A 15,190-nucleotide genomic window follows, 5' to 3' on the forward strand; every position below is an offset into this window, starting at 1 on the left:
ATATCAATTATGGATCATCACAATACGGCAGCAGGGCTGAGTCCATAGCTACACCTCCATTCGCATGCATACGCCATGGGGGGTTGTCTAGGTCAGAGATTAATGTCTGCGAGGTGATGTTACATGGATGAAGTATTAACAGCCCCCAATATGAGCCTTGGGACTGTCCCGTAATATTGTATGGCAAATGCATATCGAGTACTACGCTTCAGCTGAAGCAAGCTGGATGTTGGATTCATCTATTTTGAGCCATGTATGTACGAATACGTAAACTTACGTCTGCCATCTCGGTACCTTGATTTGACTGGATGAACCGAGTGCGTGGATTTAGGTAAAGTTCAATGCACATGGCTCTTCAACCTCTTTACAACTTGGCTCGAGTCAGAGTCAGCGCTGCACCACTCTCAACTACTACATAACCAGGAAACGCAACTTGACAAGGTTAGATGTCAAGCGGAACCATTAGCCGCCGTTGTAGGCGTGAACTCATTTGTCCCCAATGACATGGCAGCTTTTTGAAATCTATCTCAAGTGTAAGGGGAACCAAAACTCTCAGTCATCCGGGTTGTCCATTCCACAACCATCGAGATGAGCCCCTCTCATGGCGATCCCTCTTCATGGATGGTTCGCGATGGTGCAGAGACCTTCGGTCCCTGTATTACACTTGATACCAGTCGTTGAGATGTATGTCTGGGCTCACTCGAGCGTTGGGAGGATCGGTCTCTTCCCCAAACGTGGTGCAGATCTTATCTTCCGTGGGTAACCCCTGCGAGATAGCCTACCTACTCTACTGTACTTTCTTCAACCCCATGCCCCTGCTGGGAGAGCATGGGCCATGTTAGTGGTCCCTTGTGTAACATGACAAGTGATGTAGACTACCCAACGCGGCTCCTGGGGAAATGAGCAACTACCAGAAACTCACAGCGGTGGCTTGGCTGACCCCTCCGATACCTATAGTTCCTTTTGTCGTCAATGAATCATGATGCTCCTGTGGCAAACATAGAATAGATGCCCGGCGAGGCAACTCGTGGGTCGGGTTCAGCTCCGAAGCATCTCATCCACATGGACCTCATGGCTGGTCTTGATCACGCCGCGGGAACTTATCCGGGGCGCCTGTTGGAGTGGCTTGAGACTGAGACAATAGTCCGCGCCATGCCAGTCGGTGTTCAACTAAAGTGGAAATACGTCGTATGCACCAGGGCACTATTCGAGCATGCGGACGGCACTCGAAGTTAGCATGTGCCCCTCTCTTCTTCACTTTGTTGATCCTACAGGGGCTGTTTGGTAATATCCTGGAGCAGACTCTCGCTAGTAATTCGTGATAAATCAGGAGTACAGTTGCCCGACAGCTTATAATTGCCCTAACCGCCGTCGGGCCTAAAGCATTGCTATGACTGGGGGCGCATTGAAGCATCAACATGCTCTTGATTTCTGCGCATCCTAGCCTTGTTGGAAGCTACAAAAGGCAACGATAAGATCAAAATCATTATATTATAAATACAAGTGCTTCCCAGGCAAAAACGACCCTCTGACTTTTGTAAATTGTAAATATTCAAACCTGACCACATGACGGGGGTATATCATTCGCATCATAAGAACAGAAAAGGGAGTATCCGCCGATTGTAATATAACATTGACGCACTGAACATAATAAGCTAACTGTCGCTTGTAGATGGAATTGCGTGCCAAGTACAATTCTTACACGAACGTTGGTTGCACTCGCAACACAACGTGTTGTTGCTGAAACTGTTTTCAACAGCACAATTACACTGTTTGAGTGAGTCAGTTTAGTTGTGATTGGCATTTGGGCCGGAGCTCTACTTACACATGTCCACATATACATATCCTTCTTTCGACCTCGGCGATCTTCACCACTGTTTTCTGTTGAAACAGTGCTCTGAGGAGATATCGGGTCAGATGGGGATGATCCAGATGAGGATCCAGACTCATCTACCTGGGGTGCCGAGGGGACAATCCTGTGATCCTTCTCATGTATCCACTCGCTGATGTCTTTCTTGGGTACACGACGACCAGAGAAATGGTCATCGATGTGATCGCAACGTTTCGCCCAGGTGTTGTCCGTCTCTTTAATCTCAACAGTTTCCTGACAGAAGCCGCACCAAAAGTGAGCATCGCAGTGACGACCCTTTCGACAACCTTCAACTTTCTCTTCGAGCTTGCTAGTATCTGTAATCTCATGCTCCTTCGAAAGATGGTTCCGGAAGCTCTCACGGCGGTAGCAAACCTTGCCACAAGATTCAGCAGAATCAGACTTGGCACAGTCGCATATCCATGTCTCTAGCTGGTAATGCTGAATGCTTTCATGTCTCTTCCAATCGTTCTTGCTTCCAAATGTCTTTTTACAATCGGCAAAGGTGCAACCGTATGGCTTTGAATGCCTCTTCTGGTGCTTCCTATAGAAATTGTAAGCTAAGGTATTCAGCGTGTTGGCCAATAACACTTACTTCAGCTCGCACAGACGAGGAAATACTTTGTCACAATCCTGACATTTGTGAGGGTGTGTTTGGCTCTTGCTGCTCACTGTATCTAGTTTTGAAGCCTCCTCTCCGAGGCCTGCGAACCGCTTCTTCAGATAGCTTGCGATAAGTTCTTTGGGTATTTTATCAAGAAGGTCATCGTATGCTGATTCTGGGCTCACATCGGAGGGGTTTTCACTTTCTTTTTCGTGTAGGGGAATTGCTTTAGGAGTTCGTTGGGCTTCGTCAGCGTCAACCATTCTGACATCAGCCTGTTGGCTTCCTGAGTCTCCACTATTGCGAGAGACGTCTGTAGTCGTCCTTTCACCTTGCTGCACGCCGTCCATAGTTTCTAGTGCAACATCGTCCGGCTCTTCAGCTTCAGAAGCGGTGACATCGTCACCCGGCGCATCCTCCTCAGAAGCGGATACCGGCCATTGATTCGTTGGCAGAGCACTGCGTCCATGGATAATGCCAGGGTGAATGAAGTTCTCGTCACCTTCTCGTACTGTTGCAAGGCTTGATGCATCTCGATCAAAAGATAAAGAGGGTGGTCCTCGAGGAAGATTATTGGCACCGGATTGGGGTTGTGAAGCCCGTCGTTCACCATACGAGACACGGAAGGACAGAATTGTTGAGGGATGGGCCAAGCCAGGTAACTGTTCTTGTTCCTGGAGATATGCCATAGCACTCCCTCCCACGCCCTCGAGATCTTGTGACGGAACCGGACTGTAGTTTATTAGCTAACTCTGGGTACCAGGGTAAAGTATGAGGCTAAAAAGGAAGGGCGAGAAAAGGCATACCGATGCACATATTCAGACAGGTCGTCATTGGCTGAATATGTCTTTGCATGAATTCTCTGCAAATGTGACCGGAAGTTGTCTGCCCTTGGCCAGACTTTACTTTTCTTCGCACAATTGCCAATATTACACACAAAGGTGCGACCAGAAACAGTGCGGTCGCTATGTACAGTTCTCTTATGTCTGTCAAGATCGTTCTTAGAAGTGAAGCCTTTCTCACGCGAGCAGCCTGTAACGTCACAGTGCCAAGGAAGAGAATGTTTTAATTCGTGTTTTCTAGACTTTATTAGCAAAGGGGTGATCAATAGAGGTCAAACCCATGTGCTCACCTTAGCTCGGAACGTGTACGGCATCGTTTCTGGCATTCACCACAAATCCAACGTCGTTCTCCACCAACCGGGGCCGTTGCAACGCTTGCGGGAGGATGAGGTCGGACCCATTGGTCTTGATATAAGTGAGCATCGTTGGTGGCTGGTTGACACTGCAGTTGAAGGGTTTCTAAGTTTCTGTTGACAAGCTGCGCATCCGCATTTTGAGGTTCCAAATTTTGGACATCAGGGTCCATATCTTCGCCATAGGCAGAAGGGTTACCAATGCTATGAGTCAAGCGGCTTCCGTAAGCCGAATCCTCTGGGTTGGTATCACATTCTGACAAAAGTGGTTTGCTCCGATAGTCTTGATATGACGTTTGAAAGTTGGCAGATCCAATAAGTTGCGAACGGGTCTGGCCATCATTAGGCGCACCGAAGGCAAGAGGATTCCAGGGATCATCTCCAGCCCAGTTTTGCCAAAACGGGTTCGTGGTCTGATGTCTCTGCTGACCCAGAGCAGCCAGGTTCGAGCTCTGCTGTTGAGCCGCCTGTGGGGATACATTGGCGCCGCCTCGCTGGTCCTGTGGAGAGCTAAAGGAGTCCATTGTGAGGGCTCAGTGCCGATATTGCTATCAGAGTGAACGGATACGATAAATATAGATAATGTGAAGCCGTACTGTATATCAGAGCAATACCGATAGTGGCAATAATGGAGAGCCCAGGGATGATCGAGTAGATGGACAAAAGACGCCACAGCGATTCAAGAGCGGCTAGGGCCTCGAGTTAGCCGTTATATTGTAGCAGTGCATCATGTTCTGATCGAGTCGATAGACTGGAGGGCTAAAGGTCATTCGACTTTGGAGGGGACAACAAGGTTCTCGACCCAACACTGGCGATCGAACTGAGTAGGGCACAGGGTAGAAACACAACAAACAGAAGAATCAAAGGGAATCAAAAAGCATACATTAGGCTGAGGTCAATAGCAGGGTCCAGCGCAAACAAGCGTTGAGTCCAGGGTCCAACAAGGGATCCAGGTCGGACGACTGATGACAGATACTAGCGTGAGGTCTGTGTCAAGTCAACACCGAGTCTGAAGGAGACAGGTCGAAGCCAAAGAGATCCCCAAGTGGTTGAGCGAGTTGGTTGGTAGCTACACTAGTGATAGTCGACTACCTATTAGGTATATGTCGTGTCGTGTTGTGCTTCGCGTCAGGGTGTCACTACCAAAGTAGTATGAGCCATGGGTAGGTAGGCACTGAGATCTATGGGTTGGCTTAGAAGAAGGCAGGAGGCAAAGGAGGATGGATGCAGAAGCGCAAATGAAGATGAAAGTGGCGGGGGGATGATGGGGAAATAGAGGAGGGAAGAGTCGCTGTGATGAAATAAAGTAATAGGACCGGAAGTATTGTATTTGGCAAAGTACAATTCTGGGTGAAATATGAGCGACTCTGTCTTCCCCAAACCGCCTCACTTTGAGGCTTTGCGATGCATTTGAACCAATCAGCATTCTTCTTTCAACCCCCAAGATGCTAGGCATCCAGCGAGGCAACCTGCGTTCGCCCGCTGACGAAACTTAGTAGAAAGTGCGTTTTTGCGAACCATCAATTAATGATGCGGCTGAATTTGCAATGGATCATCATATGTCTAGATACGTCACCAGCATATGACTAGAACATCTCCGTATAAGACCATTCGGTGTTCTTTTTCACAATTTGGCGCTTCGAACCAGTATCTGTTTACTTATCGTGTCACCCACGATCATCAGGACTAAACAAACGATCACGACTATTGCCGTCATTTTGTATCATCATCAACAATTAGAGCATACGGCTTACTATACGACTGACTGTCCTGACTCACCAAAAAAAAAAAAAAATCAAAGAATAAAAGCTCAGCCGCTACAGTTTCCAGGCACAGCATTGATTCTCAGATGTATGTTGTTGCTTATAGTCGGCCTACGGAAAACGCCCCTTATTGCAAGTGCGCCAAGCTCTTTTTCACATCCAAACCATGACAATTATTCTCAATTGTTGATATATTCTATTATGGAATACTCAGCTTATCATAATCATATACCTCTCTAGGACAGTCCCTAGAATACCCAATAGCACCTGGTGCACGCCTTTATCTGCCTCTGGATAGCACCATTCTTCGTAACCTGACGATGTGGTCCGTTGTCTCTTCTCTCATCTACTTATTTTGATCCAGCTCCATTTGGCCACATGCATTCGTGCGGTTCTTCATTAGCCTTGGTAATATCTGCATCTTGCCGAAAATCCCACTCTTTATCCTGGATCAAAATCCTCGAGGCCGAATGTGGCTGAACGAAAACGATTCAAGATATCTGTTCATAATCCGGCTCAAATTTTAAGTGGCGGTAATAACCTGTTGGAGGATGAATGTATATCGTGCGAGGATCGTCGACCATACTCCAGCTCATGTCGAGACCCGTTGGGTTGAGAAAGACAACAGCACCACCAGTGGCTATTACATATGCCCGTCCCTCTCAACTTGAATCCTCGGTCAATTCGAAACTCCAACACCCCACGACTCTCAAGTGAGAGGTGGCATTCGGGTTCTCGTTCGATGTTTAGATTACGGTGCTTCTTCATTGATACGACATTCCAGCTATCGCCAAAGAAGCTCTCCAGCTCAATTTAAATATTAAAAAAAAAAGAAGAAACAGAAGAAGCGCGGTGAAAACTCCGCCAACAAACTCCCATGAGACACACTGGGTAACACGAGACTCAGATCCTCACTGACCCCTCGTTCGGATAATCACTTTTTGTCTCTGCAGCCAGCTCTTTTCAGCGCTGCAAGGAAAATGTGCAGCTAATATCATCCTGGGTTGCAGATAGTCCATCGCATAGGTCGATTCCTTAAATATTTTGGAAGTCGATTGGATGATGAAGACTAGACCCTTGTATCTTGCCCGACAGCTGGATGATCCAGGAACCGGGGAAACGAGGAAACGATAAGAGAGTATACTTGAATGAACGAACTCTGAAGCCGGCGTCGGCTCTCTTACTATAAAACGTGCAGCCTTTGCCACTGATCAGTCGTTATCACTAAGTCTGTTCGCTGCCATCTACGGATTCAGTTTATTAATCACTTACTCATACGTTGAACCTCACAATTCAGACTCCTTGCTGCGACTCGGGAAGCTCTTGTAAGTATTGACTGCCTAATATCGAAGCTCGCCTAAACAACTTAATCACATCAGGATCAGTCAAGGCAAAGGCAATTGCCACAACAACAAAAATGTGCGATTGGGAAGAGTTTCTCTTCGCATGCAATCACTCGACCCTCCGCCTCAAGTCATACTGCCACTTTGCTCGCAACGACCCTAATCATCAATGTTTTGGCGTCAAGGTCCTTCGCAAGTCATGGAGACAATGCGTTCCTTGTGACAACTGTGCTATCACTTGCCGGGCAAGTGAATCTCAGACACAGCATAACTACGATCAGGAACAGTCTTTGCAAAGACATGGCGGATAAGTTTGAAGGCTTTCGATCAGTTATGAGTTTTGGGTTATCAATGTTTTACGAGTGCTGTTGGCTGAGGATTTTATCTTGTTCATCCCCTTCTGTGAATGTGGGGTTTTTAAACGCCATTGCCTCTATTTTTGCCAATCAGTTCGTATACAGGAGTAGAAATCACCGCCGAGGTAGTTATAGGCACAGCACACGTGTAAACCAAGCATGCATTAACCTCTGTTTGGTCACCAAAGATCTCATATGTGACACGTAGTGCTCAAGCTTCGCTGTCCAAGTCTATCTGTCCAGAAACCAACACTCGTGTGAAACTGGGTTGTCAGGCGTGGATGCCACCCCTGGCTTTTCTCTGACCAGAGACAGGCTACAAACCGGCCCCAAACAGCGCCACAGACGGAAGGATGGGTCGAAATGGTAAATATTAAGATAGAAGCGCTGCGGGCCCGTTTTGTGTAACGCTGTTTGTGTGAGAGTACTAAGTTGACAAAACATGAAAGCGGTAAGGGGGTGGACTTAAAGCGGAGGATCTACTGCCCAAGATCAGGTTTGTCTCGATTTAGTATACAAGGGCATACTGTGGCTTGAGCGAGAGAAGTGAGCGTTTGTGTCATCGGTCTTGAGACAGTCTCTCAGCATGTCGGCCAAAGTACAGGACCAGTCGTTGAGCGAGATACTGCATAGATCCTTGGAGCTTCCATGGGCTCATGGCGGCGGAGAATCAGAAATTCGAATCACTGCTTATTGTCCACAAAAAGAATAGATTGGAATGAAGATGGAGCTTTTATAACTTGACTTGAGTACTCGGAGGGCACTCAGCTAGTCAGTCCAAGTTCGTAGCACCTTCAACAACACCAACGACGTTGTACCGCTTTGAAAAGAAAGTGATCCAGTCATTCAATACGCCTTTTTCCTTCTCATCCAAATCCTGCCACTCTGGTCGTGCGTCCTCTGGCTTGGTCGAAGTCTTGCCGAGAGCTCTCGAGGCATCCTTACCGGCAAAGACTAGTCGTGACAGTTAGGTATCCTATGTTGTAGTATATGCAATTAGAAGATTTACCGTTGTAGGAAGCTCCAGGAAGGTAGGCCTTGTTTCCGGTAACGTCGTAAACCTTGCCCTGTGTTTGACGCGATCAGTCGTGCTCGCATCAGATGGATCATACAGCAAGTTGCTTGCTATGGGAGATCATACCTTGATGGCTACGTAACACTTGTTTCCATCCGCACCTTTTTTCAGGTTAGCAATGTCCAATTCAAAAGTCCCAGATATAAGATTATGTCAAAGTCAGCATGATGCCTTGCTGAGCATCATGAGGGGCGGGCCGTACCGTTGGCTTTAGCGAGCTCTTCTCGAGAGATGATGTCGTCCTTTGGGGGATCGAGGTTCACAGGAACCTTAGGTTCAAACTTTCCAGCCATTATTGTGGTTGTATTTGTGATTACAGTGTAAGACTGAGTAATAAGGGAATAGGTTTGAATAGTTTTAGGATGTTTCTCGAGATTCCGTCATATGCAATCTCTCCCCTCCCCCGCCAAAACCAAAGACGACCCTGAACTTTCCCGTCCAAAAGCCTCGGCCAAGTCAGTTTTAGCGGATTCCGAAGCTGCCCTCCACTAAAGAATCTCATTGATTGGAAACGCACAGGCCAGTATTCGTCCGAGAAGTGGTCTGTGCGCAATTATGATGAGCTCCATGTTAGCATCCACTTACAGCTTTTCAATCTCTAGGCTTGTCATCACCACCACAACCACACAAAAAGAATCCCCGGCCATCGCTCGCCGAGGGACTCGTCAACCGGCTTACCATGTCGGTATCAGCAGTTGCATCGCTGAGACCCCTCCGTCGGAGGTGCTGGCAGCATCCGGCTTCCGGCCTGTTATCCGTCCAATTACGGTCACGAACATTCACGGTCAACTTCTACGCTGTTGTTGGCCTTCGGCCGGACCAGCGTCGATTCCAAACAAGCAATTCGTCAAATAATCGCCACGATGGAGATCTTGAAGCCAGAAAGAACCAGTTGCCCAAGAAAAGTCAACCGACACAACCACAGATCACATTCCGCCAATTCGCTGGTCGTGCTCTTGCTGCTGGCCTACGTAGTCTTGTAGTCGCCATGAGTCCAACCGGTATCAAGACAGCGTTCCGGCAGAGCCCAGGCGCAACAACATTAGGAATCTTCATGTGAGTCCCAGAGCACACCCTTGGCCATTTCCTTATGGTAACGATATCAGCCTCGGCGTGGTGTCAGTCATTGGCGCATACACCGTCTACCTCTACTTCAACTACTTCTACCACTACCAATTCACAAGATACCCAAAGCCCATCGCAAACTCTTTACGACGAGCTCTATACTATACCAACATCAGTCCCGATTCCGAACTGGCTCTCAAGTATTACAAGCGCGCCATGGATCAATGCGCAGAGCATGGCCTAGATCCCTACTCTGACGAAGTTCTTGGTATTCGTATCCAGACTTCACACTGGCTGCAGAAGATCGGAAATTACAGCGGCTGCTTGCAGGTTCTTGAGGGTATCCTTGCCGATTGTAACAGGTGGATTCGGGTTATGGAGCAGTCCGTCAAGGAAGGCAAAGTCAACGATGACGGCAGACTTGTCAAGCCTGCATCCGAGACGCCTGAGGCCTCTTCGACCCACGTTGCGAACGATACCACTTCTCCCAATGAGCAAGAAGCGACTGACGGGGAGTTCGTACCCGAAAGCTTATGGCATAAGAGGCAACGTCTTCTTACTAAGACTGTTGGGATTGCTATCAAACTTGGAGAGCTATACGCCGACGAACACGTTCTTGACCCTGACAACTCTCAGAAGCACCTCATTTGGGCTGTTGAAACCGCTTTAAAAGAATTCCGTCGCCGCAAGGAGGAGGGTATTAAGCCTGGAGAGGGTGACTGGCTAAGCCCAGAACAAATGGGTGGCGCTATGGAATCTTTGGGTCGTGACTATGAGCGCAAGAACCAGTTCCATCTCGCGATCCCTCTTTTCTTCCAAGCTCTTCGTCTTTGCGAAACGCCCTGCCACCGCCCCATCATTATGAACAACCTCGCTGTCAGTTTCGCCCAACATCCCATATTTGTTCCGCCTACCAGCGAGCCCTCCGAGATGATTAAGGAGCTGCATGACCCTGCCATGCCCGCCACTCGAAAAGAGTGCTTAGAAGCTGCGCAGAACTGGGCCAAGAACGCTTATAAGCATGCAAAGGATGTTAGTGGCGACGAGCGTACAGACGAATGCGACGAGGCTTGCGCTGTTGCTCTGTGTAACTGGGGCGATGTCGCAGCCATGTTGGGCAACAATGACTTGGCTCGCAAGAAGTACAAGCAGTGTATAGAAATGGCGGGCAAGCTTGGCTTTCCACATGCAGTGAAACAGGCTCAATCAGGACTTGCTAAGCTGGCCTGAAAGCAAAAGACATATGAAACACTTTCTCTACTCTGAATAGAGCATCTCGAATGTCTTCGGGATGAGGCACTTGTATATCAACTCGGCTTAGCCATGTAACAATACGATGATAGATGAAATAACAACGCGCCAATGATGACCAGAGACATCTGTCCCAGAAACTCCACAGAGCAGCAGCTTTTGTTGACTGTCATATCATTCTCAACAGCATGACTCGACATTTATACTTGTTTACAACGCACCAAGTCGGATCGTAATTTCCAGACAGGAAATGGTATCTGACAGTTAATTCTAGAGCCCAAGTTGCATTCCGTTCATTATTTGATTCCTTTAAAAAAAAAAAAACATCCCAGACCTGAGCTCCTAACACAAATCCTTGAAGACACCGGTACGCCTAGCGATCATGCCATTCATTGTCTGTCTGAACCCAAACTCCGGCCCAAAAGGCCTATCCCGTCTTCTGTCGCTTTGCTTCCAATCCGCTTGCTACAGTTGGTGCTGTCCCTCCATTTCCGTTAGCAGGGAGGTCGGCTAGTGCAGTTCTCCCATCCGCTGGAGGAGGTCGTTTCATTGCCGGGGGTCGATAGCTGCCCCTATTTGCGAGTGGACTGCCTGGACCAGAAGGGGCGCCAATTCGACGAGTCTGATCGAGCGAGGGGTTTATGACATTTCCGCGTGCGCTCTGGGAGCTGGACATGGATGGTCGCACTGGGGTAAAGCTATTCGTGTTAGAGCGTGTAGCAGGTGCCACTGTTGCTTGACTATTGGTCGGAGCAACATGTTGGCCATTCCTTGCAACAGGTTTGGATGAAGTGTGGTCGATACCAGGGGTTTTTCGAATAGATGGACTTTCTGCCTTGGGGTTGAAGGCCTGCTGCCCCTGTGGCAAAGCAAGACGAGCATTACTCGAACCTTCTAGAGTGGATTCTGGCAGTTGATTCACGGCCTTTGCAGAGAAGAACCCTACGGTTTCGGGCATGTTTTGAGGTCCATTGGGTGGTGGGCGAGGGTTGCCGATCTGGTTTGGAGTTGTTCGTCCTGAAGGTCCACCTTGTGGGCGATTGGAAAGTGTGGCTGCACCATTGGGGGGGGTTGGACGTTGCTGTCCATGAATCGGAGTTTGCGGTGCTCGATTCGGAGGTCCAGTAGAATTCGACCTACCAGTTTGTTGCTGAATTTGTTGGGCTGCTGTTCTGTTGGCGGGTTTCTCATTTGCAGATTGGCCCAAGATTGATGTTGAAAGCATAATTTCGTCCGGGTGGCCATCTTCTGGAACACAGAAGTCTGCCTCGTCAAGCTCTACAGATATTCAGCCTCGATTTCCTCAAATCCATCGGAGGACAAGATACCTCCAAGATAATCGTCAAATGACTCTGCAACAGGGAGTGGCGGCACCGGCTCTGTCTTGACCACAGGCGCAGCGGGCGCCTCTGAAGTAGCGGCAGCGGCGGGTTCTTGTCTTACAACATCACGCTTGATGAAGTCAGCGTGGCGGTGAAGATTGTCTTGATCGAACTTTTTAACGGGCTCGGCTTTCATTTTGGTGACTTGTTTCACGTAGTCTTTGTCGTATATGCAGTTGCCCAAGACGTTACCAAAGCTCCTCAAGGCGCGTTTCAATCCGTCGGTAGTGCCCTCCTTCTTAGCCTTTTCGAAAGCCATTGCCTTTCCTTTTGCGTTCTCGATGGATCCGTATCCAATATCCTCATGGTAGGTGCCATCGCGTAGTGTAATTCGGACGATGACCGATAAACCGATACTGACACGCTGTGTTTGAGGGTTTTCGTCGGCGAAGTCAACCTGAATGTTTTGAATGGAGGACGACCATCCATTAAAGCCAAAAACTTCATTCGCTAAGGTGATACACTTCTCAGCAGTTAGGTAATGGACTTTGGTGCCACCAGGGCCTGCACGGGCAGAAATGTACTCGGGGCCAAGTTGTTTATCCAGTTTCGCTGAGATAGTTGCAATGTCCTTGGCAGCCCATTCGGCGACTCGTAGACGCGGCTCCTCGAAAGGATTCGTCACTGCAGTGTGCTGATCGCCTGGGCTGGGGAAACCGTTAGTGGTAACAACATTAAACGCGACACGTCTAGGGACATACGCAGGCATGGTGAATGCTTGAAAACAGAACAAAATTTATGTACACATGAAGAACTCGGAAAGTGTCAGCATTGAGGGTTCGTAGTAATAGAGCAAAATTGAGACAGTATAAGGTACGGAGTAGAGTTGAGGGCAAAACTTCGCCAGCAGTGGCGGGCTTGATATTGATTAATGAGCAAGAGCGCGTTAACGGTCAATCCAGGCAGTCGCGCCTCCACTTCAGAGTGACGGGAGAGCACGTGACACTGCTTAGGCACCTTCGTCAGGTTGGTAGCCCGTCAGAAGGTACTAACCTAGTACGGGATTCCTGTTCTATACGAGTGCTCCGCCGACTCCCAAGACTTGTGTGCAACTGTAACCAGATTGTCGAGGGACCCCGATTGCCCCTCATGTCTCGAGCTACCTTGTGTCTATTCAAATTAAATGACTTAGGCAACTTCTTGTTCCTGGACCTTAGTACCTCCATCATGGATTTGATACCTTGTCTTTGGGAGGCGAGAAAACTCAAGACTTCTATCCTACATGATGACAAAAGGATTACGGTAAATTTAGTATAGATTCAAGAAGATTTAGTATATAATCAGTGGCCTTTGGACTAGATGGCTAGTAATTTTGGCATCTTAAGTTAAGGTCAGAAGTTTTCTTACTCCCTAAGGCTTGTGACACTTAGTATTTTTAATACCAAGTTTATCGGCTTCAAGCTCAAGAAAAGGATCTCGATCACAGTGAGAACATCTCAAAGAGGAATGCCATTTCTTGAAACTGGAGGGTTGTAAATACACGAAGCTCGAGACGCAATTAGGATACAAATACCCATTAGGGCTTACCTGCTTTACATAACATAGTGTTCGTCTTGGACCATTTTAGCTATAAAGGTTTCCTCTTGACGACAATATAGCTTGAATAACCTAGGTTCAACAGCTGCCTTATCTGATAAACGTTCATTCAATGCATTGAGGTCACCTAGATGCGGCTATCAGTCTTTCCCTTTCGGTTTAGTGATAGGGACGGAATAGAGCCGGGTCGTCTGCATAATTCCACGGGATCTGAAAGACGGATACTATTTACTCCACGATAGGTCCTGGTCAGGGTGACATATTTGGCTGACAGAAAAAAGTACATGCAGGAATATCAACAGGTTGCATCGACACGTATCCAGTGGTGGTCGTCACAAGAAACCATTGAATGAGGTTCGTCGAGAACGGTCTGCAAGCTTTCTGCCAAGACTGTCAAGATAACAAACGAAATATATATCAAATTTCTACATACAGGCACACGCAGTCTGTCTGCGCTGTCGGGGTTGCTTGGGAAATCAACCAATCCGTATAACAGTAATCCCTACTGGTTCATAAGTGAAGGAAAGGGATATAAAAAATGCACGCAAAACGCCGACCACCCTGTCGTAAAATAAAGAAATGGGTGCCTCAAGTCTATGCCGCCAATGCTGCCAAATGAAAGTCGTCGTAATGATTTGGTCGTAATATGTGCGAAGATGACTCGTCCGGTGCGCCGCGATATGCAATCATTATCTTGGAGAGCTCCAGGTCACAACTGTCCCTACCAGGGTCCAACTCTAACGGGAGCTCCATAGGTACCAGACATGAGCTGGTTGAGAATAGAATTAGGGTCAGAGGGCCCTCCAGCTCCTGGGTTTGCATTGGCGCCTATCCATCCAACACTCGTGGACATGGCGTTGATTGCTGAGGCAAGACGATCACCGGATTGTTCATTGTGTCGAGACAAAATTTGGTCCCATCCTCCAGTATGTAAATTAAAACCACCAGCCCTCTTGCCAGCCTCGTTGATAACGAGTGCCCATGCCTTCGATATTTCCTCATACGCAGTTTCCTTATGGTGTCGGTATGTCTGCGGCTCCCAATTGGGAAGTCTATGAATAATGTTTGTGGCCTCGTCCAAGAATTCAAGTGATTTGGTAGGCTGGTTTTCATTTGGTGGGAGGAATTGAGGGGTGAAGTCAGACAGTGCGTCAATCAAAGCAACCAGCGGCTCTTTAATTCGATAGTAGGTGTATTCCGGGCTAGTTTCGCCGTATGGAATGGCATCCTTCAACTTCGCCTCGTAACCTTGCAAAACTTGCAGGGCGGACGGAACTGAAGGTCGAGGAGCTTGTGAGACAACCTCATGACCAATATCGGGATGGGTTTCGCATATGCGCTCAAGGACGGTTCTTAGTTGAGAAGTATCAAGAGTCTCGAGAAGTCGTGGAAGTGCAAGAGGTCGACCGATGACTTCGTTGGATCGAACTTTCTTCGATGGTCGAGCTAGAGGTCGAGCAGAGATGGTAGGAGAACTCCTGGGTGACATGGTCTCATCACCATCCTCGTCAGCTTTCCGCTTTCGAGAGGCCATACTGTGAAAGGGAGGCACTAAGTGTGTTAGTGGCGAAGAGCAGTTAGGGTGGAAGAGTTGAGTGAGTTATCGCATCTCGAATGGGGAATGATTGAGGCACGAGAGCACTTACGGGATCGCTGAGGGGAGAGACGAGGGTTTTCGTGTTGATGAGGGAAGACAGGAGGCTGAGGCGAGAGCAGAACGTTCATGTTGTCGCAAGTCCAAAAGCACCCG

At 48.2% G+C, this 15,190-nt stretch overlaps 5 protein-coding genes across 16 annotated transcripts; 1 reads left to right on the forward strand and 4 right to left on the reverse strand.

Moving 5' to 3' along the window:
* Positions 1–1,224: 1,224 nt before the first annotated feature.
* FOXG_05246 (uncharacterized protein) lies at positions 1,225–5,043 on the reverse strand. 11 transcript variants are annotated; one of them, XM_018383432.1, is made up of 7 exons: positions 4,553–5,037; positions 3,607–4,358; positions 3,281–3,553; positions 2,466–3,206; positions 1,955–2,414; positions 1,826–1,897; positions 1,319–1,769 (listed from the first exon to the last, which is right to left on the reverse strand). In XM_018383432.1, the coding sequence occupies exons 2-7, from the start codon at positions 4,191–4,193 to the stop codon at positions 1,656–1,658; spliced, it is 2,247 nt and encodes a 748-aa protein (XP_018240361.1). In that variant the 5' UTR covers positions 4,194–4,358; positions 4,553–5,037; the 3' UTR covers positions 1,319–1,655. The 11 variants fall into 11 exon arrangements, with proteins under 11 accessions (XP_018240360.1, XP_018240359.1, XP_018240361.1 ...); XM_018383429.1 differs by having other exon boundaries at positions 1,400–1,641; positions 1,694–1,769; positions 1,826–2,414; XM_018383428.1 differs by having other exon boundaries at positions 1,400–1,641; positions 1,694–1,769; positions 1,826–2,414; positions 3,607–4,477.
* A 192-nt stretch (positions 5,044–5,235) lies between these two features.
* FOXG_05247 (uncharacterized protein) lies at positions 5,236–8,721 on the reverse strand. Of its 2 annotated transcripts, XM_018383437.1 has the most exons (5): positions 8,409–8,721; positions 8,273–8,307; positions 8,141–8,198; positions 7,659–8,085; positions 5,236–7,613 (listed from the first exon to the last, which is right to left on the reverse strand). In XM_018383437.1, exons 1-4 carry the CDS (start codon positions 8,497–8,499, stop codon positions 7,904–7,906), a joined length of 366 nt encoding a protein of 121 aa, XP_018240367.1. In that variant the 5' UTR covers positions 8,500–8,721; the 3' UTR covers positions 5,236–7,613; positions 7,659–7,903. The 2 variants fall into 2 exon arrangements, with proteins under 2 accessions (XP_018240367.1, XP_018240366.1); XM_018383436.1 differs by having other exon boundaries at positions 5,236–8,085.
* A 164-nt stretch (positions 8,722–8,885) lies between these two features.
* Positions 8,886–10,501, forward strand: FOXG_05248 (uncharacterized protein; the record flags this gene model as incomplete). The annotated part of the gene is made up of 2 exons (XM_018383438.1): positions 8,886–9,262; positions 9,313–10,501. 2 exons carry the CDS (start codon positions 8,886–8,888, stop codon positions 10,499–10,501), a joined length of 1,566 nt encoding a protein of 521 aa, XP_018240368.1.
* Positions 10,502–10,949: 448 nt separating this feature from the next.
* On the reverse strand, positions 10,950–12,836 carry FOXG_05249 (DNA repair and recombination protein RAD52; the record flags this gene model as incomplete). Its single annotated transcript, XM_018383439.1, has 3 exons — positions 12,606–12,836; positions 11,851–12,551; positions 10,950–11,800 (listed from the first exon to the last, which is right to left on the reverse strand). Exons 1-3 carry the CDS (start codon positions 12,611–12,613, stop codon positions 10,950–10,952), a joined length of 1,560 nt encoding a protein of 519 aa, XP_018240369.1. The 5' UTR covers positions 12,614–12,836.
* A 1,325-nt stretch (positions 12,837–14,161) lies between these two features.
* On the reverse strand, positions 14,162–15,165 carry FOXG_05250 (uncharacterized protein; the record flags this gene model as incomplete). Its single annotated transcript, XM_018383440.1, has 2 exons — positions 14,162–14,991; positions 15,087–15,165. 2 exons carry the CDS (start codon positions 15,163–15,165, stop codon positions 14,162–14,164), a joined length of 909 nt encoding a protein of 302 aa, XP_018240370.1.
* Positions 15,166–15,190: the final 25 nt, after the last annotated feature.

The sequence above is a fragment of the Fusarium oxysporum genome, chromosome 7 (assembly GCF_000149955.1).
Source record: "Fusarium oxysporum f. sp. lycopersici 4287 chromosome 7, whole genome shotgun sequence".
In the NCBI taxonomy this organism is placed as follows: Eukaryota; Fungi; Ascomycota; class Sordariomycetes; order Hypocreales; family Nectriaceae; genus Fusarium; species Fusarium oxysporum.

Excerpts from the sequence above, each read along its gene's own strand:
- FOXG_05246 (XM_018383426.1), bottom strand. The coding sequence starts at position 4,193 with ATGGACTCCTTTAGCTCTCCACAGGACCAGCGAGGCGGCGCCAATGTA. Across the intron at positions 3,554-3,606 it reads CGTACACGTTCCGAGCTAAG|AAAACACGAATTAAAACATT; the intron begins GTGAGCACATGG and ends AATAAAGTCTAG. Across the intron at positions 3,207-3,280 it reads CTGTCTGAATATGTGCATCG|TCCGGTTCCGTCACAAGATC; the intron begins GTATGCCTTTTC and ends AATAAACTACAG.
- FOXG_05247 (XM_018383437.1), bottom strand. The coding sequence starts at position 8,499 with ATGGCTGGAAAGTTTGAACCTAAGGTTCCTGTGAACCTCGATCCCCCA. Across the intron at positions 8,308-8,408 it reads AGAGCTCGCTAAAGCCAACG|GTGCGGATGGAAACAAGTGT; the intron begins GTACGGCCCGCC and ends ACCTGAAAAAAG. Across the intron at positions 8,199-8,272 it reads AGTGTTACGTAGCCATCAAG|GGCAAGGTTTACGACGTTAC; the intron begins GTATGATCTCCC and ends CGTCAAACACAG.